Genomic DNA, 27,349 nt, shown 5'->3' with positions numbered 1-27,349 from the left:
TAACACAATTATATACTAAGATTCAAAATTAAAATAATTTATCTCACACTTGATCAACACAGTGAATAATATATGTTTGATCTCGTAATGGGCAAATAATTTTCAGATGTATCATAATTAATAACTGATTCTTATTTTTCACAAAAAATCTAAATTTTCTTCTAATATAAAAAATAATAAATTAATAAATATGCATAAGGAAAAATAAATCCTGGCACCAGCTATTTAAATTTGAATTTAATTGAAATTCACAAAAAAATATATGTACGATGGTACATGATGATGGTTGAAATGCTATTATTCATTCATCACTTGTAAACAATCTTTTCTCCCGCGATTGAAGGTTGTTTTGGTTGCTCTCTCTCTCTCTCTCTCTCTCTCTCTATTTCCTCCGATTCGATCTCCCTCCGTCTCATCGTTTCCGATTCTAGGGTTTCCGCACCGATAACGATTCCTCCAATTCAATTTGGGGCAGAGCGCTAGGGTTTCTGCGCTGCTAGATCCGTTTTCGGATTTCCGGTTTCGTGATTCTGCGCCCTTTCTTCAGAAATTCACCATGTTTTGGCGCATGGCTGGTTTGTCCACGGCGTCTCCGGTGAGTTCCGCACCCTCATTCTTCGTTTCTTCGCATAAGCTTCGCGGACACTGATTCTTGTGTGTTGGTGGTGGTTTTGGATGTTTTATTGATGCGGTGTTTGCTTGGATTTGATTTTTTGGTTTGTTTCGTGGGAAACTGTTACGATACGGAGGGTTGTTGCGTCTTTAATTTACTCCATGGTGATCTTAGTGTCGTTTTTAAATCGAATTTGTTTAATCTAGAATCGGATACTGTGAGTAATTGAATTGGTGCGTTTAACTCTGTGCCTGATTATGCAGCGGTGCGGTTTGATGTTTTGGCCAGTTTGTAGTTACTGTCACATCAGGTGGAGGACACTAGGGTAGTCTCTGTATTTGAGAATTTTGAAAATCTTGGTACAGTAATGAACTGATGAGAGTATGGGATTGTTGGTGCGTGCGATTTACTTTGAATTATTGTGAAAGTGATATATCAATATCAATAGTAGGGGCTGAGGAGTGTGTGAATGATCACTGGAGTCGTGTGGAGGGATTAGGATTGTTGTCGATTGTGGATAGATTGATGAAATTAATGTTTACTGTTTTTCGCATGATCCGTGTTGGTCTCAATTTTCAGTTATGTTAAAATAGGGTAAAGATGAGGAGCTGCCATTTATTTTCGTTGTCAACGTCTTTGATTTAGCAATGATCTGTATATCTTTTTCCGGTCTAAACATTTAATGTTGCTCAACCTATACAGTTTATATCTTAATATCTTTAATGATCACTGGAGTAGTGTGGAGGGATTAGGATTCTTGTTGTTTGTGGATAGATGAATGAAACTAATGTTTACTTATTTTCACATGTTCCATGTTGGTCACAATTTTCAGTTACATTAAAATAAAGACGAGGAGTTGACATTTATTGTCGTTGTCGACATCTTTGATTTTAGCAATGATCTATATATCTTTTTCCCAGTCTAAATATTAACTGTGTTGCTCAATCTACACAGTTATATCTTTATATCTTTAATGATCACTGGAGTAGTGTGGAGGGATTAGGATTGTTGTCGTTTGTGGATAGATGAATGAAACTAATGCTTACTGTTTTTTACACGATCCGTGTTGGTCACAATTTTCAGTTATGTTAAAATCAGGTAAAGATGAGGAGCTGCCATTGATTGTCGTCATTGACATCTTTGATTTTAGTAATGATCTGTATATTTTTTTTTCCCGATCTAAACATTTAATAACTGTGTTGCTCAGTCTAAACAGTTATATGGTGTATTTGGTCGGAGAGAAATGCCTAGTTTTTCAATGGTGTTCATTTCTCCTTTTTGTAAAATAGGATTTTGTTCTTGGCCTTGGTTTGGTTTTATTTGCATTGTTGCTAGAGAGATTTTTTTTCCATCATTGATATGGCAAGAATTTGGAGGTTTTTTTTTCAGTCACTTCCTTATTGTCTACTAGAATTTGTCTACTAGAATTTCTTAGAAGGCATTTTGCCACAACTCACAAGTACCTCATACATCTGTAACATTTTCTTTGATATTCCTGATGCCATCTTTTCATGATTACATTTATTGGCTGTTTCTTTGGGGGACTAGAATAGATTTATTTAATTTAATTTTTAAAATGATATGAAGATACCTATTGGTATAGGCGTATAGTGATTTTACTGTTTATTTGGTGTATTATATTGCAGGTGGAGACCATTTTGGATAAGGAGAATTTTACTTTGGATGAACTACTTGATGAGGATGAAATTATTCAGGAATGCAAAGCTCTTAACAGTCGCCTTATAAATTTGTAATGCTCTTCTTTTCTGCTATTACAAATGTATTTCTTATTTGAAACTATTATGACTTAATAGTATTGTTTAGAGGTGAGGACATGATTATGAAGTGAAATGCTTGAAATCACTGAAGTGAGCCCTACTTTGTCTTCTAACAATTTGGACTTTTGCCTTTACTTTCTAATTAATTAGATTAGGAAACAAAGTATTGGTTTGAGTTTCCATTTTATTGACTTGTGAGTTCTCCTAATTTGAGTTTTGATAATCTGATTCAAAACTTGGAAAATTTGTCAGCTTGATTGTGATAATGAATAGGGAATTAGGGATAATACTCATTTTGTGTGTCTTAATTGTAATTATTGTGAAATGTAAAATAACGAACCATTGAGATAATACTCATTTACATTTACTTGCCTTTATCTAAAAGTCAATCTGGTTCAGGAATTAGGAGAGTGAAGAAAGGATGAAGAGATTCTTCTTATAGTGTAACTCCTATTAATGTTAAAAAGGGTGACCTAGTGCATGAGGCTCATAGTAAACTTATGTTAATTGCTATTTATTATTTTTGAAAGGAAAATAATTTCGTTACAAATAAAAGATTGTAAGTACAATTTATTAAAAAATGGTCTTTTTGTTACCTTCATTTAAACATAATAATAATATAAATGGTATAGTGATGAAATTATAGGGCCTTAGGTATAGATTTTAGTGTAGTTTTGGAAAGTTGTCTATATCTGATGAACTCTGGACTATCTTTTTCTGGTGCAAGCTTTTTAAATTATAGATTCCTTTGGCTTGGATACTGATAACATAATTTTGTTTGGGATAAATTGTTCCCTTTTCTGTTCTTTTCAACTGTGGTCTTTCATTATTGTGTGATTGGCCGACCACAACTCTCTTTTAATTCATTTGCACTTAATGAAATTTTATGTTGCCTGTTGCAGTTTGTCTGGAAGAGCACAGGTGGAACAATTGACACGATACATCATTGAAGAAGCTCCTGAGGATGCTGAAAAGAAGCGATCTTTTAAGTAGGTTGCTCAAATTGGAGATTGATTAAGTTCCTGTTAGCTGGATATTTGCATTTTGCAGTGATATCTTATTGCTATTGTAACAGGTTTCCTTTTATTGCATGCGAGATTTTTACCTGTGAAGTTGATATCATACTCAAAACTCTTATAGAGGATGAGGAAGTAAGACATCAAAAACTTTTAAACCCTTAATTGTTGGTAATATTTTAGGAGTGCTGACTTCATTCCTTCTTGGCAGTTGATGAATTTGTTGTTCTCCTTTTTGGATCTAAATCACTCCCATAGTAACCTACTAGCTGGATATTTTAGCAAGGTACTGATTTTTTGAAGTTTGAAGCTTACTGCATGTTTAGTTAGGCTATAAAATTGCTTTTGTTGTGGGCAGAGTTGAGCTTGCCCAGAAATTAGCCTGCCAACTCGATTTAACTTTTGCTCTCTGACTCCAAAATTATTTGACTTGAAAACAAATCATGGTTGGGTTGACCAATGCTTTCCCTTTGAGATCAGAACTTAGCATTCTGTTTAATTTTCTTTCCTTCTGTTTTTAATTATTTCTTTTACCTTTTAATTTTTAAAGTTCCTTTTACAAATAATCTTGGCCATTGTACTTATTAAGTTCTTATGCTGCTAGGTAGTTGTATGCCTGTTGTTACGTAAGACAATTCCTTTCATGCAATATGTTCAAGTAAGTCGACTACTTTTTCATTATTTTATTTGGAAACATCTTTCTTACCATGCTGTATCGTTATCACATTGAACTGTTGTGTGCAAATGCTTATTGCAGAACTGATGCTAGAATGTAGGGTTTTAATGAATTTTCCAGTAGCTTCCTTTCTCAATTATTAAGATTGTTAGTGCATTAAATGATTGGCCAACTAAAAACAATAGTACTGTTAAAATTGCAATTAAATCTCTACTTTTATGGATAATCAGTATGCCTAATAAGCAAAGAAGGGTAACGAATTGAAGTCTCTAAAGTAATATTACCCTTAGCAATACATTAATAAGGCACTGTGAAAAGCCAGAAATGTGTTCTTTATTATTCATTTGTATTGGAAAAAATGTTGATGCTTCTTCTTAGAGTGGAATTTATTTGATTTTGAGTGCAAGTGCTGTCAGTGAGTTGTTAGTGCATATAGCATGTCTTGGAAGAATGGCTAGCAGTGAACTGGATTCTGTGGTTCAGAGGTGTATCTCCAATGTTGGTTGGTGCTATTTGGACTATTATTTTGCAGTTGATTTGGATAGGTCGTCTCTGGCTCGTTATCTATTTACTCTTATATTTGTGCTGTTAGTTTGTGATAGAACACCAATTGACTAAAATAATAAAGTCCCTATTACACAAATATGGCTATACACTTGCTGTCCCAGAGACAGAAGTCTCCTACAGAGAGTGTTCTCTGTCCACAAACTTGAAATAACTTCACACCCCTGATTACGCAAGCTACTATTAGATTTATACTCCTAATACATAACTACTGGCAATTATTTTCTACGCACAACTGCTATCCTGCTGTTTCTAATACAAAATTAACTACTAGCATTTATTTTCTACACGTAACTGTCATCTTGGAGTTTCTAATGCAAAACTGATTTCTAAAGCAGTTTTTTTCTTCCCATAACTGCCATAACTGTCCCTGATTATCAGTTCCTATCAGGTTGAAGGCAACCTAGCTAGTTAAACTTGTATTGTCTCCAAGCAGCAATACAAGTAGGCTACACTTTCTGACAGCAGTGGTATAATGAGTGAATTTTGGTGGTTTCTGAAAAAGAAAGCAGTGTTTTGTTACAACCTAGTGCTTTACATTTGACAAGTAGATTATCACAAGAGGACCAAGCATCTTTGATATCGCTGTTTGGGATATTGTATCACGGGACTATTGCAGAAAATTACTAATGAAAACCCTAAAGATATGATGATCAAAGCTGGTCCAGTCAGCAAGTTTAGTCATTGCTTGGGGTTTGGTTGGAATTGCAAAAGTATTTAGTTGTGCCCTTCAAGGGAAAATATGGAAATTCTAGTTGCTTCATTGTTGATGATGAGGATGCAATCAAATGGATTCAATGATTAATAGATTCAAAGAAAAGGAAGAAAGAGAGAGAGAAGGAAAGGTGATTGGGCCTAACTCAACCCCAAAAGCTAGCTCATAGGGTGAGGGTTGCCCCCATTTATATACTCTATCTTGGCACTATCTTTAGCCGATGTAGGACTTGGGTTTTTTCCAATACACCCCCTCACGCTCAGTTTTTTTTTTGCACAGCAAAAATCAAAATATTATATATATAGTTCAGTACTAGGTGTACTGAAAAAACAGATACAAAGCAAGACAAATACAATCTGCAACCCAGTAGGGGAGACCAAAAACAGCCCACAAAGATACAACCCAACCCCTCTAAGAAAGAACATCCTTTAGATTGGATGACCAAAAATTAAAGTGCATTTGGAAGTCCTTCTCCACACATTTTAACCAAGACCAGGTGTGGAACAGGGCATCATCCATGACCTTTTCAGGAGAGAACTGCTGGTTCTTGAAGATATTGGCATTTCTATGGTACCAAATGGAGAAGGACAGGGCTAGCCACAGAAATTCCCATGCTTTGTTGGTACTATCTTTGGTATTCCATTGGGTGAATTGTAGAAAATGTATCTTTGGATCTATGGAATAGGGACCCACTCTATTAACCCATCTCATTGTCTCCCACCAAAGGCTCCTAGTCTTTTCACAGTTGAACATAAGATGATAAATCGTTTCTTCTTCATGATCACATAAAGGACAACTATAAGAAGGCAGTGCGACCTGTCTCTTGCTAAGATTGTCCCTAGTAGGAAGTCTATTCTTGAAAAGTCTCCAAGAGAAAGCCCTCACTTTTGGGGGAATTTTCAAATTCCATATAAGTTTAAAAACAGAGTCTTCCCTGTCACTATGATGAGCCTCCTGCAGCACTTTGTAGGCAGATTTTGTTGTAAAAACTCCATTAGTGTCGGGCTTCCACCAAAGGAGATCTCTGCTGGTTTGGTGAATATGAACAGAATCGATCTCAGCTAGGAAATCAGCTGCCAGCTGGATTTCATGATCAAAAAAATCCCTTCTCCATGATAGCTTCCATTCCCACCTACCCTCCACAAAATCTCCCATAGAATTAATTGATGAGTTCTGCTGTTTACTTATTAAATAGAGCTGGGGGTATTTTCCTTGGAGATTACAATTGTCCTCCATCCAATTATCCTTCCAGAAACTGATGCTAGACCCACTACCCACTTTCCAACTTAAATTATCAATTAAGCATTCATTATGTTGCTGCTGAAAGATACTCTTCAAATCCTGCCACCATTGGGAAGTGAAATTCCTCCTACCACCAGAGATCAGCTCTTTCCACCCACCATACTTAGAGATTAAGATTCTAGACCAAGGTTGGTCTCGATTGTTAGCCAGCTGCCACCCCCATTTGCCAAGTAGAGCCGCATTAAATAAGGATAAGTCTTTAATCCCTAGGCCCCCTTTGTTCTTAGGAAGACAGACTTTGTCCCACTTCACCCAAGGAATCTTGCTGGCCTCTTGGTGACCTCCCCATAAGAAATATCTCTGGATGGAGACAATTTTTTGCACTACTTTTTTGGGGATCCTAAAGAAGGATAGAAGGTATATAGGTAAGGCTGAGAGGACAGAATTAATGAGAGTGATTCTGCCTCCCATAGATAGAGTTCTTTGCTTCCATCTTGCAAGTTTGGACTCAAACTTCTTTACAATAGGCTGCCACACGATCCAGCTCTTAGAGGACACCCCAATTGGAATTCCAAGATAAGTAAAAGGAAATTCCAAAATACTGCAATTGAGGAATTGGGCAGCTTCCCTGCACCAACTTGCTGATTTCCCCAAACAGCCAAAGTGGCTTTTAGAATAATTTATCTTGAGACCAGATGCTTCCTCAAAGCACCTCAGAACACATTTTATGGTTCTCACATTTTGCTTAGTAGCCTCTCCAAAAAACAAAGTATCATCAGCATATTGGAGGATGTTCACTTCTTCTTTTAAAGATCCCACTAGATAACTTCTGAACAGGTTCTTGGACACAGCTGACCTCATCAAGCCTGTGAGACCTTCCACTACAATGTTGAATAGGAAAGGTGCCAGGGGATCACCTTGCCTTAGACCTCTCTTGGGAGTAAACTCCTTAGATGGACTCCCATTAATTAAAATGGATATAGTTGCAGTATTTAGACAACCATTTATCCATTTCCTCCATCTTTCACAGAATCCCATCCTTTTAAGCATGTAATCAAGAAAACCCCAAGAAACGGAGTCATAAGCCTTTTCAAAATCAGCTTTGAAGACCATGCAAGGTTTGCTTCTAGATTTGGCCTCAGCTATAGCCTCATTGGCAATTAAAACACCATGAAGAATATGCCTCCCCTTCATAAAAGCTGTCTGCCTTTCGTCTATAAGGTGAGGTAATACAGCAGCCAATCTCTTGGCCAAAACTTTTGCCACGATTTTATAGACACACCCTATAAGGGAGATGGGTCTATAATCATTGAAAGATTGAGGGTCATTGATCTTTGGGATGAGGGCTATAAAGGAAGCATTAGATCCTTTTGGAAAGGATCCATTGATATAGAATTCATCCATGAATCTCAAGATGTCTGGTTTCAAAATCTCCCAGAAGTGTTTAATAAAATTAAAATTGAAGCCATCCGGGCCAGGGCTTTTGTCCCCCCCACAGTCCCAAACTGCAGATTTTATCTCTAGTTCATTAAATCTGGACACAAGGCTTTCTTTGTCTCTTAGATCCAGCGAGGAGAAATAAACACCATCCAGAGTTGGCCTGTTAGAACAATCCTCCAAAAATCTGTCTTTGAAGTAATGGACAGCTGCATTTTTAACCCTGCAAGGTTCATGAATCCACACACCATCCATGAAAATACCTGGAATAGCATTTTTTCTTCTTTTGTGGTTGATCAATCTGTGAAAATAAGTGGAGTTGCTGTCCCCTTCTTTTAACCACTTAACTCTAGCCTTTTGTCTCAACATAGACTCATAAGCATAAGCTGCCTCCCACAACTGAACTTGAAGAGATTTCTTAATAGAGACTTCCACTTGGGATAAAGGTCTGTCATTTAGAGCATTCTCTAGAGCATTCAACTCCTTTTTAGTCATAATAACTTTTCTAGCATTAGCTTCACCATTTATTAAGCTCCACTGTTTTATGCACTGTTTGAGAGTTTTTATTTTATGATTCAGAACGTATCCTCCCCATCCTGGAGGATGATAGTTGCTCCACTGCTGCTGAACTAGTTGCTGGAAACCCTTGTCCTTCAACCACCAATCCATAACCTTAAAAGGCTTTGGCCCCCAATCTATGTTCTTTGACTTTAACAAGATGGGGCAGTGGTCTGAGAAGTCTCTGTCAAGCACATACTGAGTAGAATCAGGCCATTGTATCAACCAATCATCTGATATAAGAAACCTGTCCAATCTACTCATAGCACTTCCATTAGGTCTATACCAAGTGAATCTTCTCCCAACAGACCTAACATCCTCTAAGTTCATGTCTGAAATCCAAGCATTGAATTCAGAAATGCTAGGATCCACACTAACAGACTGGGCTGAGCTCACCCTCTCATCTTGGTGTCTTATAGAATTGAAGTCACCTAATACACACCACATGGTTACTTGTGAATCTGTCTTCAGCTGCAGGACCTCTTCCCATTGCTGCCTCTTTCTTTGAAGATCACAAGGCGCATAAACATTTAGAATAGAAACCATTTTGCTGTCCTTAATCCACTTCCCTTCCAACAGAATAAACCCATTCCCCACTACCTTTCTGTCTACTGTAAAAGAGTCATTGTTCCAAATACATAAAAGACCACCAGCAGAATTAGTTGCAGGAGCAAACTCAAAGGAAACATTACAGTCAGCCCATAAATACTGACAAAGCTTTCTATCAATAGACTCCATTTTTGTTTCTTGGATGCAAAGAACATCAAGATTATTAGTCAGAGTCATCTTTCTAATGGCTGATCTTTTAACAGCCCCACCCAAGCCTCTAGAATTAAAGGTTAAGATATTCATGAGGCAAGGTACTTTTGGGCTTGGTGCGTGGATAACATGGTGGGTGACCCTTTTAATGGAGATCTAGGATAGGCTTTGATACCATCTTAGAATGTGAGTTTGGGCTTAACTCAACCCCAAAAGCTAGCAATAGGGTGAGGGTTGCTCCTATCTATATACTCTATCTTGGCATTATCTCTAGCCGATGTGAGACTTAGGTTTTTCCCAATAATATTAAAGGAAGTTACTTGATGGAACATTTTGATGAATATTTCCTAGTATTATTAATATATTCTAGTAATGGAGTAATGGACTGAAGGGCCTGCTTATTTTCATTGTTGTGTCAAGCATCCATTGGGTCACATCTATCAGTTTGCTGATGTGTTGTCCTTATGGCTATCCAGGCTCACCAGGAAATTGTGAAGAAACTAGTTGAGTTGATTGGAATTACATCTATCATGGAGGTTGGTTTTTTGACAACCTTTATTTATTTTTAAATGCTGTACTCACCAGTTATGCTTTCTTCTTTGATTTGCTGTTAGTTCAAATCTTTTTTGTATTACTTGTATTTATTGCTGATACATGTGCATGGGGTATAGTATTTTAAATTTTGAAAAATCAATTACTTTCATTGGTTAGAATTTATATTTCTCTCTATATTCTGTTCTTGTGTGTGCTTTTTTATTTGTTGTTTTAGTGGTAATATTTTTCTTCTGAATACTAGGTTTTGATACGCTTGATTGGTGCTGATGAAAATATGTATGTAAGTCATGTGGATGCAATGCAGTGGATTGAAGATACTAATGTGCTTGAGATGATTGTGGATAAATTCAGTTCTTCAGTAAGTATCATCATTTTTCTAAATCTCTACTAGAGGATTTGGATGTTACTGTTTCCAAATCTAAAAGTGTGTTACTGGATTTGGATGGATAAAATTAAAATGTAATTTTTTAAGTTGAATGTGAGGCCAACAAATGAATTAAATATGTGAATGTTTGTGCATATGATCAGATTGAAATATATCCTTAAGGAAGTTTTATTTGCCACCCTCATTTTCTATTAGCTTATACTGTAATAATAAATCACAGTGCCCCATTTGACTTGTATTAACTTTTTAATTATGGAGTGATGCAGTACTACCCTAATCATGCTTTTCTTCTCTTGAGGTATATTTTCTTCCACAGTTTTCAATAGCACCAAATAGTGGTGCTGTCACAGAATTGTCGGGAAGCAGCTGGAACATGCTTCAATGATTGCACAATAGCAGACAAAATCACGGAAAATTGTAGCTGGAGCAAGTGCTATCGGTGTGGGTCGGAAAAACATATTTTTGATCATGAAAGTGTCATTTAGGGCTGTTTTAGGGGGTCAATTAAGGATTTTCCCCTCTCCTTTGAATCAGAACTGAAACCCTTCTTCTCATTCACTTGCCTGCACTCTGTTATGAAGTATCACCCACTGGTCTCTGCGATAAGCACCCACCCTTCTCCGGCATTTCTCTGCATTTTCTGGCTAGCTGCGAAAGTTGTCCGTCCCCAACCTCTGTTCTCCTCAGTTTCTTATCATCCTGAGAGGCTGAGACCTCTGAGGCCATTTTCTGGCAAAATTGCCACTGTTTCTGGCCAACTGTGACCTTTGCTGCCTTGCCTTGTTCTGTCCTTGTGCTGTTTTGTTTTTTTCTACTCTTAAATCTTTTTTATTCTAATTGGTTAGAATAGTGGCCATCTTGCTCCCCATTATCCTGCTATAGCATTTAGTGAATTGGATGCTCCACACCATATGGTAGTCAAAATCACAATCTGATTCTTAAGATTGTACGAGTTTACGATCTTCTTCGCCATCTTTGAGTCTCCGTGTGGTGAGAATCGCAATTTCGCCGGATCGTCCAGGATCGCTGTTGAAGATCGCTGCTCGATGTGGTGCGGCACTTTTGTGCGAGTTGGTGTTTGGCTTTTTGCGGATCGGGTTTGTGTCCCGATATAATAATCCGTGGCCCAAAAAACACTAGTCCACACCTTTCTCCTTCTTTCTGTTGTAAAAATTAACCACCCCCTTTTCCCCTTAACTGTGCCCCCTTTTCCCCTTAACTGAAAATTTACTGTGGCCCAAAAACCCTAAAACGAAAATTACATTGGCCTATGACCCGCCCTTCTAAATCACCGATTCTCTCTTTTACTCCATGAAAATTACTCTCTCAATTACAAATTAATGCAATTAACAAGAAACAATATAAACTGTTGATCTTATTCCTAATACTCATCTGTTCTCTTTCACTCAATATCCCGATTCTCTCTTTTCTTTGTCAGTTTCAACACTCCCTCTCATTTCTTTTTTTCATATGATGTTGAATTGAAGTTTAATTATGTCTTTCAAGTGTCATATTCTAATTATAAATTTTGTAGGATCTTACGATCCCCCGATTTATGATCCACGCTCCCCTTTCCGATCTCGAATAAAATCTCAATTTTGATTGCCATGCTCCACACCACTATTGGGATTGACAACTATGTTTGAGGAATAACAGAATTTTATAAAAATGATGAATCTAGTCTGAATGAAATGTTACTTAAATTACTATTACAAATATATAAAATATATGGAGATCAACAAAAGCACCTAACTTAACTATGAAAGCACACAAAGTATTTAGTTTGAGAGCAAGCAATCGTGTAGATTAAAATCGCAAAGCAAACCTAAGGAGAAGGAATGTGCAGCTAGATGACTACCACTGCCTGTTTTGTTCGAGTCATGAGGAGGAAGCATCCCACATATTTTTCGGCTGCCAAAGAATAATGCCTTTATGGTGGGAGAGCCTTGCATGGACAGAGGTTGTAACTGTGTTCCCTGCATCACCTAAGGAACACTTTCTACAACATTCATACTGTAATTCATCTGGAATTGTCCAAAACAGATGATGGATTTGGTGGGCTGCCCTCACATGGTGCGTTTGGAATTGTAGAAACAGAATTGTATTCTCAAATGAGGATTTTAATGGACAGAAATTGATGGAGGATACAATTTTCTTCTGCTGGACGTGGCTTAGATATTTAGATAAGGATTTTGAGCTGCTGTTCCTCTTTTGGTCCAGTAATATTAAATCTGGATTCTTGTATAGGGGAGGGATTAGACCATAGATACTTTTTGTAATGGGTATTCCAGTGTGCTCAGAGATGGGGGTTATGGAATTCTAATATCTCAAGCATATTTCGATACGATAATCTTACATAGAAAACATGTACACTGGGATGTACAAATATTAGTACTACTTGTACTGATTTTATATATATATATATACATATTTTTGCCCATAAAAAAAATAAAAATTGCAAAGCATCTTTGTGATACATATAAACCGCCTCATATACAGAATAGGATTTTTTTTCATAATGTTGTTCGAGTTTGGGGCTGTTTTGTTGATTAATGTAGGTGGCTTTAACAGTAATAATGATGGAAATATTTTTGGCATTGTATGCTTTATGTGGACTAGAATGCTCATGTGTTAAGTATAGTATGTTGTCCGTACACTACAGCTGTTATGAGTTAGGATTACTTTTATGGCTTCCAGGCTATATGCCTGAATAGCTGTATTGCACTGTTGAGCAATTTCACTTGTACTGTATTTTTTTATTTATTGCATACGTGAGGATATCTTTGTGTTACTTATACTGCAGTTTTCTCTAACAAATCCTCCTTAGACCCCCCTAACTTACAAAGATGAATACAGTAAGTACGTACGGTGAATGGTATAAGGATAATGTAGATAACCATAATCTCTTTATTAAGAAGGCCAGCAAGTACACTCACATTGACTGTACATTCTTTTGGTGTTGCTTTTACAGGACTCTCCAGAAGTGCATGCTAATGCAGCAGAAACTCTCTGTGCTATTACTCGATTTGCTCCAACAGGGCTTTCTGCCAAAATCTCCAGCCCGAGGTAGATTTGTTCCGGGACTTCTTTTTGTTATGAGTGCAATCCTACATCAGTTACTTGAAGTTTATGCATCCTTTTCTTCTTTAACATCTTTTATCATCTATTTGCAGCTTTATAGGAAGATTATTCCATCATGCTCTTGAAGTCTCTCGGCCAAAATCTGTTCTCGTTAACTCTTTATCTGTATGCATATCTTTGCTAGACCCCAAGAGACATACTTTTGGCGCTTATTATACATATAACCGCCAAATGACTAATGGATCTACTGTGACTGCAAATCCTGAGACTGTTGAAGGCATGCTTGAAAGCCTAGGTAAGACTTCCTCCGTTCACTTTGACCTTCAAATAACCTTTTTCTTCTAGGTCTCAATGTCTTCTTGTTAGTGTTATAATTTTGAGCTCTATATAATGTTCTCAAATAGCCACTGTGGCAAATGGTAGTGTGCCAGATCTTAGCCAAACTGCCACTGAAATGTCATGGTGCAGAGCCTTTCTCATGGATGGCATCTGGGCTCATAGTAGCATGTGGTTATGGTGCTGCCTGATGAATGCAGCTGAAATAGCAGAGGCTAATGTGGTTTTTGGGTTATAATTGAGATTTTAATAATTCTATCACTTAATAAAATTTCAAAGAATAGATTTTCATCCCAATGAGTTTCTACTAGCAACAGGTTAGTCTTACTTTTCTGATAAGGATGGCTAGAGAGAGAAACAGTGAGAGAGGACGAGAGAGAGCGAGAAACAGAGAAAGAGAGAGCGAATGTGAAGGAGAGAGAAACAGAGTATGGGAGAGACACAGATTCGGAGATGGAGAGAGTGAAAGAGTAAACACTAGACACAGAACGAGAGAGAGAGTATCAAGGAGAAAGGGGGTGTCAGATTATGAGAGGGAGACTGAGAGAGAGAGAGGACGTTCGACGTATAGACACCTGCATGAGTCTCCTAATGGTAGGGCTCACTACACAAGGAGTAAGGAGAAACGGAGGAGCAGAGGTCACGACATTAACGAAACAGTTCCCAATGAAACAGAGACCAACCAGAGAGACACCGATTACAACCACTACGAGCAACCGTGGATTCAAGTGGAAGGTCGAAGGAAGGCCCGGTTACAGAAAAGCAAGGGATCACTCCGACAAAACGTCTCTCACACTCAGCTGACAGGAGAGAAACACAGAGTTTTATCATGGAGAAATAATAAGGACATAACATCCTTTTATTTCTCTAATTTCCCAGAATATGTGAACGTAACGTACCTCTGGAATCTATTCCAGGAGTGGGGAAAAGTGTGGGAGGTGTTTATACCTCCGTCAAAGAACAAACAGGGTCAACGTTATGGTTTTGTCCGTTTCAAAGGCGTGGAGGACGCAGTTTGGTTGGAGAGACAACTAGACAATAAAATATACATACAAGGGAAGAAGTTGTTTGTCAACAAACCAAAGTATCAGAGAGGAGGTAAAAGGGAGGTGGGGTGGACAGGGGGAGAAGTGGTTCGAGTCCGGAAGGAATCCATGAATCCTACGGAACCCAAACAACCCAGATTCAACAACACGATCTCCACCAGTATGAAATCGTATGCTGAAGCTGTCATGCATGACCACAAGAAGAAAGAGAAGGAGATTACGACGCCTTTGATGGGGAAGAATGGACCAGAAGCATCTGACGTAACCGTAGTTATACGAACTGCGAAAGACAAGGCTAGTTGGTTAGATAATCTCTGGGTGGGTCGTCTAAAAAACAGAGGGATGTTTGAGAAGGCGGTGGATGAGGTGCAGGAGATGGTAGGTATGGAGGTGAAGGTATCATATTGGGGGGACGACACCATTATCCTCCATGATATGGATGTGACCAAAGCAGACAAAATCAACCTCAGAGAACAATCCAAAGGAGACTCAACCATTTATTCAATCCAAAAATGGACGCCGGAGATGAAGACTGAATTCCGGTTGATATGGATTCATATTTGGGGTGTTCCTCTGGAGATATGGGACGCAGAGCACTTCCAGACTTTGATTTCGCCATTTGGAGAGATTGTCGAAATTGATGAAGAGACGACGGAACGTTCAAGGCTTGACGTCGCGCGGATTCTGATTCGCACTAAGGAGAAACCAATTTTCTCCCAATCGATGAGGGCTATGGTGAATGACAAGGAACATCACCTGTTCCTGAGGGAGGAGATAGCTCGACCTATCGGAAGACGTGGGTGTCGGTCGGAGCTACAGGATTTGCCACCATCACCGTTCACGACAGTTATGGAAGATTCCGACGAAGACTCCATAACTTGCGCCCCGGACGGAGCTTCGTCGGAGTACAGGAGGGATGGCCGGCGGCGACGGTGGACCAACGCCATCAATTTATGGTGCGCGGATTCCGAGGTCTCCTCTGATGGTGACGCGTCACCTCTTCAACGGGAGCTGCCTCCTGATGCTAGGCTGCCACACTGTGTCACTCGACAGGAGCCACTCAACGGTCCTCTCACAGAGTTTTTGCATGGAAGCGGTATGGAGGGTCGTAGGCTTTCCTCTCTCGGTCAGAAGAGTTTGCCAATAATGGAAAAAGATATTGCTGGTCTCAACGTAGACGACATAGTCGAGGGCGCTGACCTTAGGGTCCTTCAACATAGCCCAGAGGATATTACCCCAGCCTTATATCCTGCAGTTAACACAAATTCAAATTCACCAAATAATTTGTCTCACGGTTTGAACATTAAAGGCCTGAACATTAAAGGCCCAGAATCATATGGATTAGAAAATACCCATAACCTTAAGGTGTACTCTAGAAAAAAGATGGGTGCAGGAAGCAAGTATTCGGGCCACTCAAAGGTTGCTGAGCCCAGTAGCAATGGTTTTAAACCTCCACATCTAGACACAGCCGACAGTGACCTCAGTCATAGGGAAGAGGACGAGGCAGGGGGGGTGCATCTAGCTGATGTTGATACACCTCAGCTCCAGACCTGTCTCAGTCCCATTCCTTCAAGCAGCTTCACAACTTCTCTTCAAGGGGATGAGGAGGCTTTCCATCAAGACATAGCTAGACATTTGGGTTTGACTTTTGAAGATCAAATTAGTGAGGATGCAGTAAATTCACCAGCTATGATGGGTAGAAACAATCTTGCCTCATGAATATCTTAACCTTTAATTCTAGAGGCTTGGGTGGGGCTGTTAAAAGATCAGCCATTAGAAAGATGACTCTGACTAATAATCTTGATGTTCTTTGCATCCAAGAAACAAAAATGGAGTCTATTGATAGAAAGCTTTGTCAGTATTTATGGGCTGACTGTAATGTTTCCTTTGAGTTTGCTCCTGCAACTAATTCTGCTGGTGGTCTTTTATGTATTTGGAATAATGACTCTTTTACAGTAGACAGAAAGGTAGTGGGGAATGGGTTTATTTTGTTGGAAGGGAAGTGGATTAAGGACAGCAAAATGGTTTCTATTCTAAATGTTTATGCGCCTTGTGATCTTCAAAGAAAGAGGCAGCAACGGGAAGAGGTCCTGCAGCTGAAGACAGATTCACAAGTAACCACGTGGTGTGTATTAGGTGACTTCAATTCTATAAGACACCAAGACGAGAGGGTGAGCTCAGCCCAGTCTGTTAGTGTGGATCCTAGCATTTCTGAATTCAATGCTTGGATTTCAGACATGAACTTAGAGGATGTTAGGTCTGTTGGGAGAAGATTCACTTGGTATAGACCTAATGGAAGTGCTATGAGTAGATTGGACAGGTTTCTTATATCAGATGATTGGTTGATGCAATGGCCTGATTCTACTCAGTATGTGCTTGATAGAGACTTCTCAGACCACTGCCCCATCTTGTTAAAGTCAAAGAACATAGATTGGGGGCCAAAGCCTTTTAAGGTTATGGATTGGTGGTTGAAGGACAAGGGTTTCCAGCAACTAGTTCAGCAGCAGTGGAGCAACTATCATCCTCCAGGATGGGGAGGATACGTTCTGAATCATAAAATAAAAACTCTCAAACAGTGCATAAAGCAGTGGAGCTTAATAAATGGAGAAGCTAATGCTAGAAAAGTTATTATGACTAAAAAGGAGCTGAATGCTCTAGAGAATGCTCTAAATGACAGACCTTTATCCCAAGTGGAAGTCTCTATTAAGAAATCTCTTCAAGTTCAATTGTGGGAGGCAGCTTATGCTTATGAGTCTATGTTGAGACAAAAGGCTAGAGTTAAGTGGTTAAAAGAAGGGGACAGCAACTCCACTTATTTTCACAGATTGATCAACCACAGAAGAAGAAAAAATGCTATTCCAGGTATTTTCATGGATGGTGTGTGGATTCATGAACCATGCAGGGTTAAAAATGCAGCTGTCCATTACTTCAAAGACAGATTTTTGGAGGATTGTTATAACAGGCCAACTCTGGATGGTGTTTATTTCTCCTCGCTGGATCTAAGAGACAAAGAAAGCCTTGTGTCCAGATTTAATGAACTAGAGATAAAATCTGCAGTTTGGGACTGTGGGGGGGACAAAAGCCCTGGCCCGGATGGCTTCAATTTTAATTTTATTAAACACTTCTGGGAGATTTTGAAACCAGACTTCTTGAGATTCATGGATGAATTCTATATCAATGGATCCTTTCCAAAAGGATCTAATGCTTCCTTTATAGCCCTCATCCCAAAGATCAATGACCCTCAATCTTTCAATGATTATAGACCCATCTCCCTTATAGGGTGTGTCTATAAAATCGTGGCAAAAGTTTTGGCCAAGAGATTGGCTGCTGTATTACCTCACCTTATAGACGAAAGGCAGACAGCTTTTATGAAGGGGAGGCATATTCTTCATGGTGTTTTAATTGCCAATGAGGCTATAGCTGAGGCCAAATCTAGAAGCAAACCTTGCATGGTCTTCAAAGCTGATTTTGAAAAGGCTTATGACTCCGTTTCTTGGGGTTTTCTTGATTACATGCTTAAAAGGATGGGATTCTGTGAAAGATGGAGGAAATGGATAAATGGTTGTCTAAATACTGCAACTATATCCATTTTAATTAATGGGAGTCCATCTAAGGAGTTTACTCCCAAGAGAGGTCTAAGGCAAGGTGATCCCCTGGCACCTTTCCTTTTCAACATTGTAGTGGAAGGTCTCACAGGCTTGATGAGGTCAGCTGTGTCCAAGAACCTGTTCAGAAGTTATCTAGTGGGATCTTTAAAAGAAGAAGTGAACATCCTCCAATATGCTGATGATACTTTGTTTTTTGGAGAGGCTACTAAGCAAAATGTGAGAACCATAAAATGTGTTCTGAGGTGCTTTGAGGAAGCATCTGGTCTCAAGATAAATTATTCTAAAAGCCACTTTGGCTGTTTGGGGAAATCAGCAAGTTGGTGCAGGGAAGCTGCCCAATTCCTCAATTGCAGTATTTTGGAATTTCCTTTTACTTATCTTGGAATTCCAATTGGGGTGTCCTCTAAGAGCTGGATCGTGTGGCAGCCTATTGTAAAGAAGTTTGAGTCCAAACTTGCAAGATGGAAGCAAAGAACTCTATCTATGGGGGGTAGAATCACTCTCATTAATTCTGTCCTCTCAGCCTTACCTATATACCTTCTATCCTTCTTTAGGATCCCCAAAAAAGTAGTGCAAAAAATTGTCTCCATCCAGAGAAATTTCTTATGGGGAGGTCACCAAGAGGCCAGCAAGATTCCTTGGGTGAAATGGGACAAAGTCTGTCTTCCTAAGAACAAAGGGGGCCTAGGGATTAAAGACTTATCCTTATTTAATGCGGCTCTACTTGGCAAATGGGGGTGGCAGCTGGCTAACAATCGAGACCAACCTTGGTCTAGAATCTTAATCTCTAAGTATGGTGGGTGGAAAGAGCTGATCTCTGGTGGTAGGAGGAATTTCACTTCCCAATGGTGGCAGGATTTGAAGAGTATCTTTCAGCAGCAACATAATGAATGCTTAATTGATAATTTATGTTGGAAAGTGGGTAGTGGGTCTAGCATCAGTTTCTGGAAGGATAATTGGATGGAGGACAATTGTAATCTCCAAGGAAAATACCCCCAGCTCTTTTTAATAAGTAAACAGCAGAACTCATCAATTAATTCTATGGGAGATTTTATGGAGGGTAGGTGGGAATGGAAGCTATCATGGAGAAGGGATTTTTTTGATCATGAAATCCAGCTGGCAGCTGATTTCCTAGCTGAGATCGATTCTGTTCATATTCACCAAACCAGCAGAGATCTCCTTTGGTGGAAGCCCGACACTAATGGAGTTTTTACAACAAAATCTGCCTACAAAGTGCTGCAGGAGGCTCATCATAGTGACAGGGAAGACTCTGTTTTTAAACTTATGTGGAATTTGAAAATTCCCCCAAAAGTGAGGGCTTTCTCTTGGAGACTTTTCAAGAATAGACTTCCTACTAGGGACAATCTTAGCAAGAGACAGGTCGCACTGCCTTCTTATAGTTGTCCTTTATGTGATCATGAAGAAGAAACGATTTATCATCTTATGTTCAACTGTGAAAAGACTAGGAGCCTTTGGTGGGAGACAATGAGATGGGTTAATAGAGTGGGTCCCTATTCCATAGATCCTAAGATACATTTTCTACAATTCACCCAATGGAATACCAAAGATAGTACCAACAAAGCTTGGGAATTTCTGTGGCTAGCCCTGTCCTTCTCCATTTGGTACCATAGAAATGCCAATATCTTCAAGAACCAGCAGTTCTCTCCTGAAAAGGTCATGGATGATGCCCTGTTCCACACCTGGTCTTGGTTAAAATGTGTGGAGAAGGACTTCCAAATGCACTTTAATTTTTGGTCATCCAATCTAAAGGATGTTCTTTCTTAGAGGGGTTGGGTTGTATCTTTGTGGGCTGTTTTTGGTCTCCCCTACTGGGTTGCAGATTGTATTTGTCTTGCTTTGTATCTCTGTTTTTTCAGTACACCTAGTACTGAACTATATATATAATATATTGATTTTTGCTGTGCAAAAAAAAAAAAAATAAAATTTCAAAGAAACAATTGAATGGGACAAAGTGCCCAAGTAACTAGTCAAATGTTCCCAATGGTAAATTGCGGATCATAGGTCATAGCTTCAAGCTTCCATTTTTTGTGTATGCTACTTAGACTATGTTTGCAATATAATATGCCTTCTAGGGTGTAGTGGACTCTAATATGATGACAATGGTTGATTATGGACAAATTTCTGAATGGTTAGAAAGTATGTTTTGCGGAGAAGAAAAATGCCTAGGAACGCACTCTTGCGAACACACTCTTGCAAACACACTCTTACTAATTGAAATTTATTTGAAATCACAAACTTTTGTGGGTCCCACATTGTTATTTAATGAACATCTCTAATGTTTTTGTAATTTTCAATAAATTTTAGCCAATAGAAGAGAGCATATTAGGAGTGTGTTCCTAGTACTCTTCTTGGGGGCGAAATAGTTTGTCTAAATACATGAACTAAAAGTCCATTTAACTTCCATTTCCAATATGCAACTCTTTATTGGTTTGATTTCTTTCTAATTTCCTTCTGCTATTGCTCTCTCTCCCCCCCCCCCCTCCCCCCCCTAATTGCTGCAATCATTCCCCTCTCCCAAGCAAAAAATAAATTTCATTCTTTTCAATTTGGGTGGAAACCAGGTCACTAGTACTCACATCTAACATGTAAAATTGTATTGATACTGAATTGTGATTTTCATTTCATCTTGTTACATTACATCGTGACACCAAGTGTGTCTGAATGTAGATTCTTTTTTCTGTATTTTGTAGTTTTACTGTGACTGGTTCTACAGAGGAAAAAAATGCTGATCTAGCTCTTACTCTGCAGGTGATTTACTCAAGCTCTTAGATGTTTCTTCTGCTGAAAATCTCTTGCTAACTACTTTTGGCAAGTTACAACCACCTCTTGGTAAACATCGTTTAAAGGTAAATTAATTATTGCAAATTGCTGCATTTGTCTGTTTGATTTGAGTCTGTTGGAAATTGGTAGGTGAGTTTTGAACATTTGGGTGGTTCTTGTTTCAAGGTGTGTTGAGCAAGCTTCCTGGGAATGTGGACTTGGGAATATCACATTACCACTTTTGATATAAGTTTTGTAAAAACATTCCCAGGAATGTAAAATACTCTCAACTATCTTGCTTCTTATTCCCATGAATAAAACACTGCAAGCTTCTACAACAAGCTAGAAATATAAAACATTATCAAACAACAACTTTAACAATAACCCAAACACCCCCTTGCTGTCATGATACGTTTTACAAGTAATTGCCTTTTTAATGTTTGGTGTTCATGATCTTTGAAGATGTTGAGAAGTAATATTGCAGCTTTGCCATAATATTTAACTGAACACATATTCTTTCAGATTGTAGAGTTTATATCAGTTTTAGTAACTGTTGGTGGTGAAGCTGCTGAGAGGAAATTGATTGATCTTGGAGCAGTACAAAGAATTATTCACTTGTTCTTTGAGTAAGTTTAGCTATTTTGTTATCTTGTGTCATGTGATTTGATCTCATGCATTGCTACAATGTTTGAATGTGGTAGGTACCCATACAATAACTTTTTGCATCACCACGTGGAAAACATTATAATGTCTTGCTTGGAGAGTAAAAATTCTTCTCTTCTGGAACATCTTCTCCGTGATTGTGATTTTGTTGGGAAAATTATACAAGCAGAAAAGCAATTCACGTTGGAAGCTGATACAAATAAGGTGCATGATCTCCCCCCCTCCCCTAAAAATTGTATTGCAAAAAGTGTTTTGTTTTGTTATCTATGTTTTGATTCAACTATTTAATGAAAAATAAATAAAAATTTTGGGATGAATTAATATTTTAACTTTTCAATTTGTCTTTGCAAATGCTCATGCAGCCAACAATACCTGCTGAGGGTAAATCAGCACCCAGGATAGGATGCATAGGACACTTAACCCGTATATCTAACAAACTTGTCCAGTTAGGGAATAACAACAGTGTGATTCAGGAACATTTGCAGGTCTGTTACTTTGTCTCCAGCAAGTTTTGGTAGGATTTTTGAGTGTTTAAAGTTATATTGCTGGTATCTGTTGATCAATTCTCTTTCTTTTCTAGTAAGTAATTGTTGGATGTTTTAACATGTTCCTGCACAAAATGAATGTTAAATGTTAACTACATATTCTTGAAGCTCATTTTCAAACTTCTTAAATTGACAGGGAAATAGTGAATGGAAAGATTGGTACCTGAGTGTTTTATCTAATCGCAATGCTGTGGAAAATGTCTATCAATGGTCGTGTGGGTATGTTGCATTTCTTAATTTGCATTGTCTTGTTCTATCCCCTAGTTGATCTTCATATCCAATATCAGAATGAGCTGAAAAATTAAGATTTGCTGTTTCTTTGAATGGCATCATGCTTTTATATGTCCTGGTTAGAATCATTAGAGGTTTCACTCGATATTGAAATCTTATTCTCTTTTCTTGAGCCATAAACTTAAAGTCATAGCAACTATTAGAACCATCAGAGTATAATATACCTTCCTTGATCAAGAAAAATGTTTCCATTTGAGGCATAGACCATTGTTCACCTAATCAAGAGAGCATCGAGCTCCAGAATATGTAAAAGTGGTGTAACAGAGAGGTGCATAAATTTTCAAGAAAATTTTGTGTTTTATTAAGATTGTCTTTTTAACATCTTTATAGATTACTTTCAAGTTTTTGTAATGGAATTTCTTGTCATGCAGAGGATTACTGAAATATTGAGCTGATATTCATTTTGACATGTATGTTTTTTATTTAGTTTTGTTTGTAGAATGATCCTTCATCTTGTACTTCTGGAATAACTAAAACAATATTGAAACTGCGGAATGATGTATTCCATCTTACTGAAACAAAATTGACTAAATTGATGCTATAGGTTTTGCTTTGGGATCATGATGCATAAATAAGAGAGGTTTAACGATAATTGTATATTGATTTTATTGGGATATTTTAGGTAATTTTAATTACAACAGTCTTATCCCACTATGTAGCCAGATTTTGGTTCCCCTTAGACTACATTAAGTCTGATGTGGAACCAATCATTTGGCATATACCTTGTATTTTGTTTTCCGGTACCTCTGGTACTCAATTAATATAAATTAATCTTTGCTGACCAAAAAAAAAAAAAAAACTGTAAAAAGCTTCCATTGAGTAGATATTGCCTAGTCCCTTTTCAAAATCCCTTTTGTTGTGCTACTTTACTGACTTAAAATGAAACCAGTGCCAAAGTGAACCCATCAACCACGCAAGACAGCTGAATTGCATGAGATGTGTTGTACTCTTGCTGATTTGTTGTGTGCATTTCAATGCACCCTTGGAGAGGGCGAGCCCTGGTGCAGCGGTAAAGTTGTGCCTTGGTGACTTGTTGGTCATGGGTTCGAATCCGGAAATAGCCTCTTTGCATATGCAAGGGTAAGGCTGCGTACAACATCCCTCCCCCATACCTTCGCATAGCGAAGAGCCTCTGGGCAATGGGGTACGAAGTTTTTTTTTTTTTTTTATTTCAATGCACCCTTGGAGCTGAGCTTAAGGGCGATCTTTTTCTGTTATTGAATTTTTTTCTTATTATTGTTGGTAATTGGGATTGAGAGCTTCATTTTTTTTTTTATGTAGCTTCAATGTAGCTCATATGTGGTTTCGTTGTGTATTTCCTAAGAGACTCTTTTGTTGATTTAAATTAATTGATTGTTACAGGAGACCAACAGCGTTGCATGACAGAAATAGGGATAGTGACGAGGATGATTATCAAGATCGGGACTATGATGTTGCTGCATTAGCTAATAATTTGAGTCAGGCCTTCCGTTATGGCATTTACAATAATGAAGACATTGAAGAGGTACATTCATTTCCAGGGATCACCTGTCTGTCTGCTGCTGAATGTTCATTTTGTAGTGTCATTTTTGATAGCTCTGAACAGAAGAACAGAAATATCTGGAATTTTTCTTCGATTGATGAAGGATTATTTATCAACCTCATTTGGAATCACTTCGTGATGTCATGTTAGTTTCTGTCCACAAAGGCTCCTAAAGTTGTTTTCTTCATAATGGCCAGAAGTATATGAAATACTTACAAAGATGATTTCTATGGTGTTATATCAGAAGATTTAACTGTGAAAATGGGCTCGGCTCATTCGGGCTTCAAAAGAACTTAAAAAAAGTAATATCTGAAAACTTCTATGTTAGGTAGTAAAGGCAGCCTAATCCTCAACTTTGAGAAAGTCAAATCCTTCCCATCCTATGCAAATCAGACCAGAGTGAAATGCACATAGCTTTGCCAGCATTTTTTTTGAATTTGCTTGATTTCCGATGTTATTATAATTCTTGCCTACAGTTAATAGTCAGTTCTCATATTATGTACACCAGGCTGATCCTTTTTTGTGTAATTACTTATGTGAATTTTGTCCTACAAATAGCCTATTTCTTCTTTATTGTGCATACTTGATGATTGTGTTGAGCGTTTCTTATATCATTCATGACTTTTTTTTTATTGTACGAAGATAAATTCCTGATGGCTGATGTCATTCTTATGTGTTGTATGATATTCTCAGGTACATGGCTCTCTTGAACGAGATGATGAGGTATGATATTTTCCTCGTAAATGTTAATCTCTAGTTTTGGAATTGAGGTGAAATGAATTCATAATTGAATATATGGAAGTGAATGCTCAGATAAATTTTCTTGTGTAAATTATAAATGTCTAAAGATGGAATGAGTAATTCTTGCTTGGGTGTCTTAAGTGACTTGAACTCCTGCACCACATAAATTTCGCCTATTTTTGCTGAGTAAATTGATGGCTTTCATACAAGTCTGCACTTGTTTATCTTTGTTTTTTTGGGTGATTTCTTGTGTTTGTTTATGACTTAAGATGTGTCTTGGGATTTTTTTATTGAGGTTTGATTTAAATCATGATAAAACATGACATAATATATATCTTGCAGGATGTCTATTTTGATGATGAATCTGCAGAAGTTGTTATATCTTCTTTGCGGTTGGGAGATGACCATGAAAGGTAAATGGCGTGCCTCTGTTGATCATACATGTGTCAATTTTCTACTTTGAATTTGAGCTGTAATGTCTGGTGTTCATGTAAAGGTCTTTTTTCCAATTCTTTCAATGAATACCTTTTATTTTGCTTTGGCACATGCAGTGGGTCTCTATTCACAAATTCCAACTGGTTTGCTTTCGAGGAGGATAGAGATCGGGTTGCCAATGAACGCTCAACAGGTTCCCTTGCTTCTCCATCACCTAATACTGATGAGGTTTTTGTAAAAGCCAGTGGGGATGTTGTTGTTGCTGGTGAAGATGAGGAGTTAGCTGACACTGCAACATCTCCAGAAGCAGGACTAAAATTAGAACATGGTGGGACCGATAAACCAGTTGAGTGGGTTGAGTGGAGGGAATCTTCAGATGCCAATGACCCTTCTGATGTTCTTCCCAATGGAGAACTTGAGATAGAACCTGGGAACAGTAATCCTGGTCTAGCCGAATCATCATCTTCATCATCCAGTGTTGCATTAACAAAGGATGAGCAGATAGCTACTGATGAGCCATCAGCTTCTCTCAATAACTCAAGCATTGAAACCTCTGAGAGTAACAAGGACAAAACTGAGCCGACTCTAGGAGTTGATAATCCAAGTTCAGGGGCATCCGCTTCTGTGAATGAGCCAGTCACTGAGGTTGGAGGAGACAGTAACAAGAACACAACTGACAACAAAAAAGCTGTGGATGAGTTGGTCACTGAGGTTGGAGGAGACAGTAACAAGGACACAACTGACAACAAAAAAGCTGCGGATGAGTTGGTCGCTGAGGTTGGAGGAGACAGTAACAAGGACACAACTGACAACAAAAAAGCTGTGGATGAGTTGGTCGCTGAGGTTGGAGGAGACAGTAACAAGGACACAACTGATGACAAAAAAGCTGTGGATGAGTCGGTCAATGAGGTTGGAGGAGACAGTAACAAGGACACAACTGACAATAAAAAAGCTGTGGATGGGTCAGTCACTGAGGTTGGAGGAGACAGTAACAAGGACACAACTGACAACAAAATGGGAGTCAAACATGAATAGATTATGTAAATTCTTGTGAACTGGCTTGGGTGGCTAATCAGGCAAACATTAATCAGGTGGGAAGATACATCCTGGAGTCTGGCAGGGCAAGAGCATTTAGGACCTCTCTGCACACTTATTTTTTTAAATAGGAGTATTGAATTTTTATTCCCACCAACTTCTGAAGCTAGAAATTCAATGTTTGATGAGACTTTAGCTCATGCATTAGGTGCTACTGAATTCTTCACCTGTTCATACAATTGTTTAGCTTGCCCAATTAGGTGCTACTGAATTTTCACCCTTTTCATCTTTAACTGTTCATATAAAAAAATGTCTCTCCGTTCCGAGTGTTTCGGTATGTGAAGATGGGTTCCTTGATTGACTTGTTCAATTGCTCAAAGTAACCTTGTATGATGATTTTTATAGGAAGCAAGTGGTTGAACTCAAGCTCAGGTCACGTGGGTCTTTAGCATTGCAAAGCTTGGGATGGTTGCTCATAAGGACTTGCACTTCAGAAAGCATACTGAAAGTGATAAAAGGACGAAAATTGAAGGGGTTGGAGGAGCGTTTTGTAATTACGAGTTTTCGGATGAACAATATTCGTTACATTATTACATACTTTGAACCCTCGGGTTCTGAAACTTGTATTGACTTGTTCCAGTATATTGTATAAGTTCCCTTCCAAATCACCCTTAGTTGGTTTTAAAGAGTTGCATTGAATTCCTATGCATTGTCCTTTTATGTGTTTATAAGAGGGGATTAATGTGCTGGTAAGTGTTTCACGATTTTGGTTATATGAAGTTATTTAATACCTATTTGGTGACTTTTGACTGTAAGAATGAATCGTAATTTCGAAAGAAAAAAATTATAGATTGAGAGCAGTTTTTTCTTTAATTTTCGGCATAGGTTTATTATTTATTATTACGCAATCAACATGAGACCAGACTGTCTTTTGATCAATTGAAACCTAATACTTTTTATTATTTGT

At 38.2% G+C, this 27,349-nt stretch overlaps 1 protein-coding gene across 6 annotated transcripts; it reads left to right on the top strand.

Moving 5' to 3' along the window:
• Positions 1–267: 267 nt before the first annotated feature.
• On the top strand, positions 268–27,050 carry LOC100789286 (serine/threonine-protein phosphatase 6 regulatory subunit 3). 6 transcript variants are annotated; one of them, XR_415820.4, is made up of 20 exons: positions 268–595; positions 2,260–2,363; positions 3,294–3,380; positions 3,467–3,542; positions 3,619–3,693; positions 4,012–4,065; positions 9,835–9,894; positions 10,155–10,271; positions 13,270–13,364; positions 13,472–13,674; positions 21,139–21,236; positions 21,673–21,776; positions 21,852–22,017; positions 22,176–22,298; positions 22,495–22,577; positions 24,012–24,153; positions 24,865–24,894; positions 25,255–25,325; positions 25,464–26,438; positions 26,788–27,050. XR_415820.4 is itself a non-coding variant. In XM_006586769.4 (20 exons), exons 2-20 carry the CDS (start codon positions 557–559, stop codon positions 26,380–26,382), a joined length of 2,646 nt encoding a protein of 881 aa, XP_006586832.1. In that variant the 5' UTR covers positions 268–343; positions 432–556; the 3' UTR covers positions 26,383–27,050. The 6 variants fall into 6 exon arrangements, 5 of the variants coding, with proteins under 5 accessions (XP_006586832.1, XP_040861226.1, XP_014617342.1 ...); XM_006586769.4 differs by having other exon boundaries at positions 268–343; positions 432–595; positions 25,464–27,050; XM_041005292.1 differs by having other exon boundaries at positions 25,464–27,050.
• Positions 27,051–27,349: the final 299 nt, after the last annotated feature.

This window comes from Glycine max, chromosome 9, assembly GCF_000004515.6.
Source record: "Glycine max cultivar Williams 82 chromosome 9, Glycine_max_v4.0, whole genome shotgun sequence".
Taxonomy (NCBI): domain Eukaryota; kingdom Viridiplantae; phylum Streptophyta; class Magnoliopsida; order Fabales; family Fabaceae; genus Glycine; species Glycine max.
Note: the sequence above shows the minus strand (reverse complement) of the source record. Positions and strands in the feature narration are given on the sequence as shown.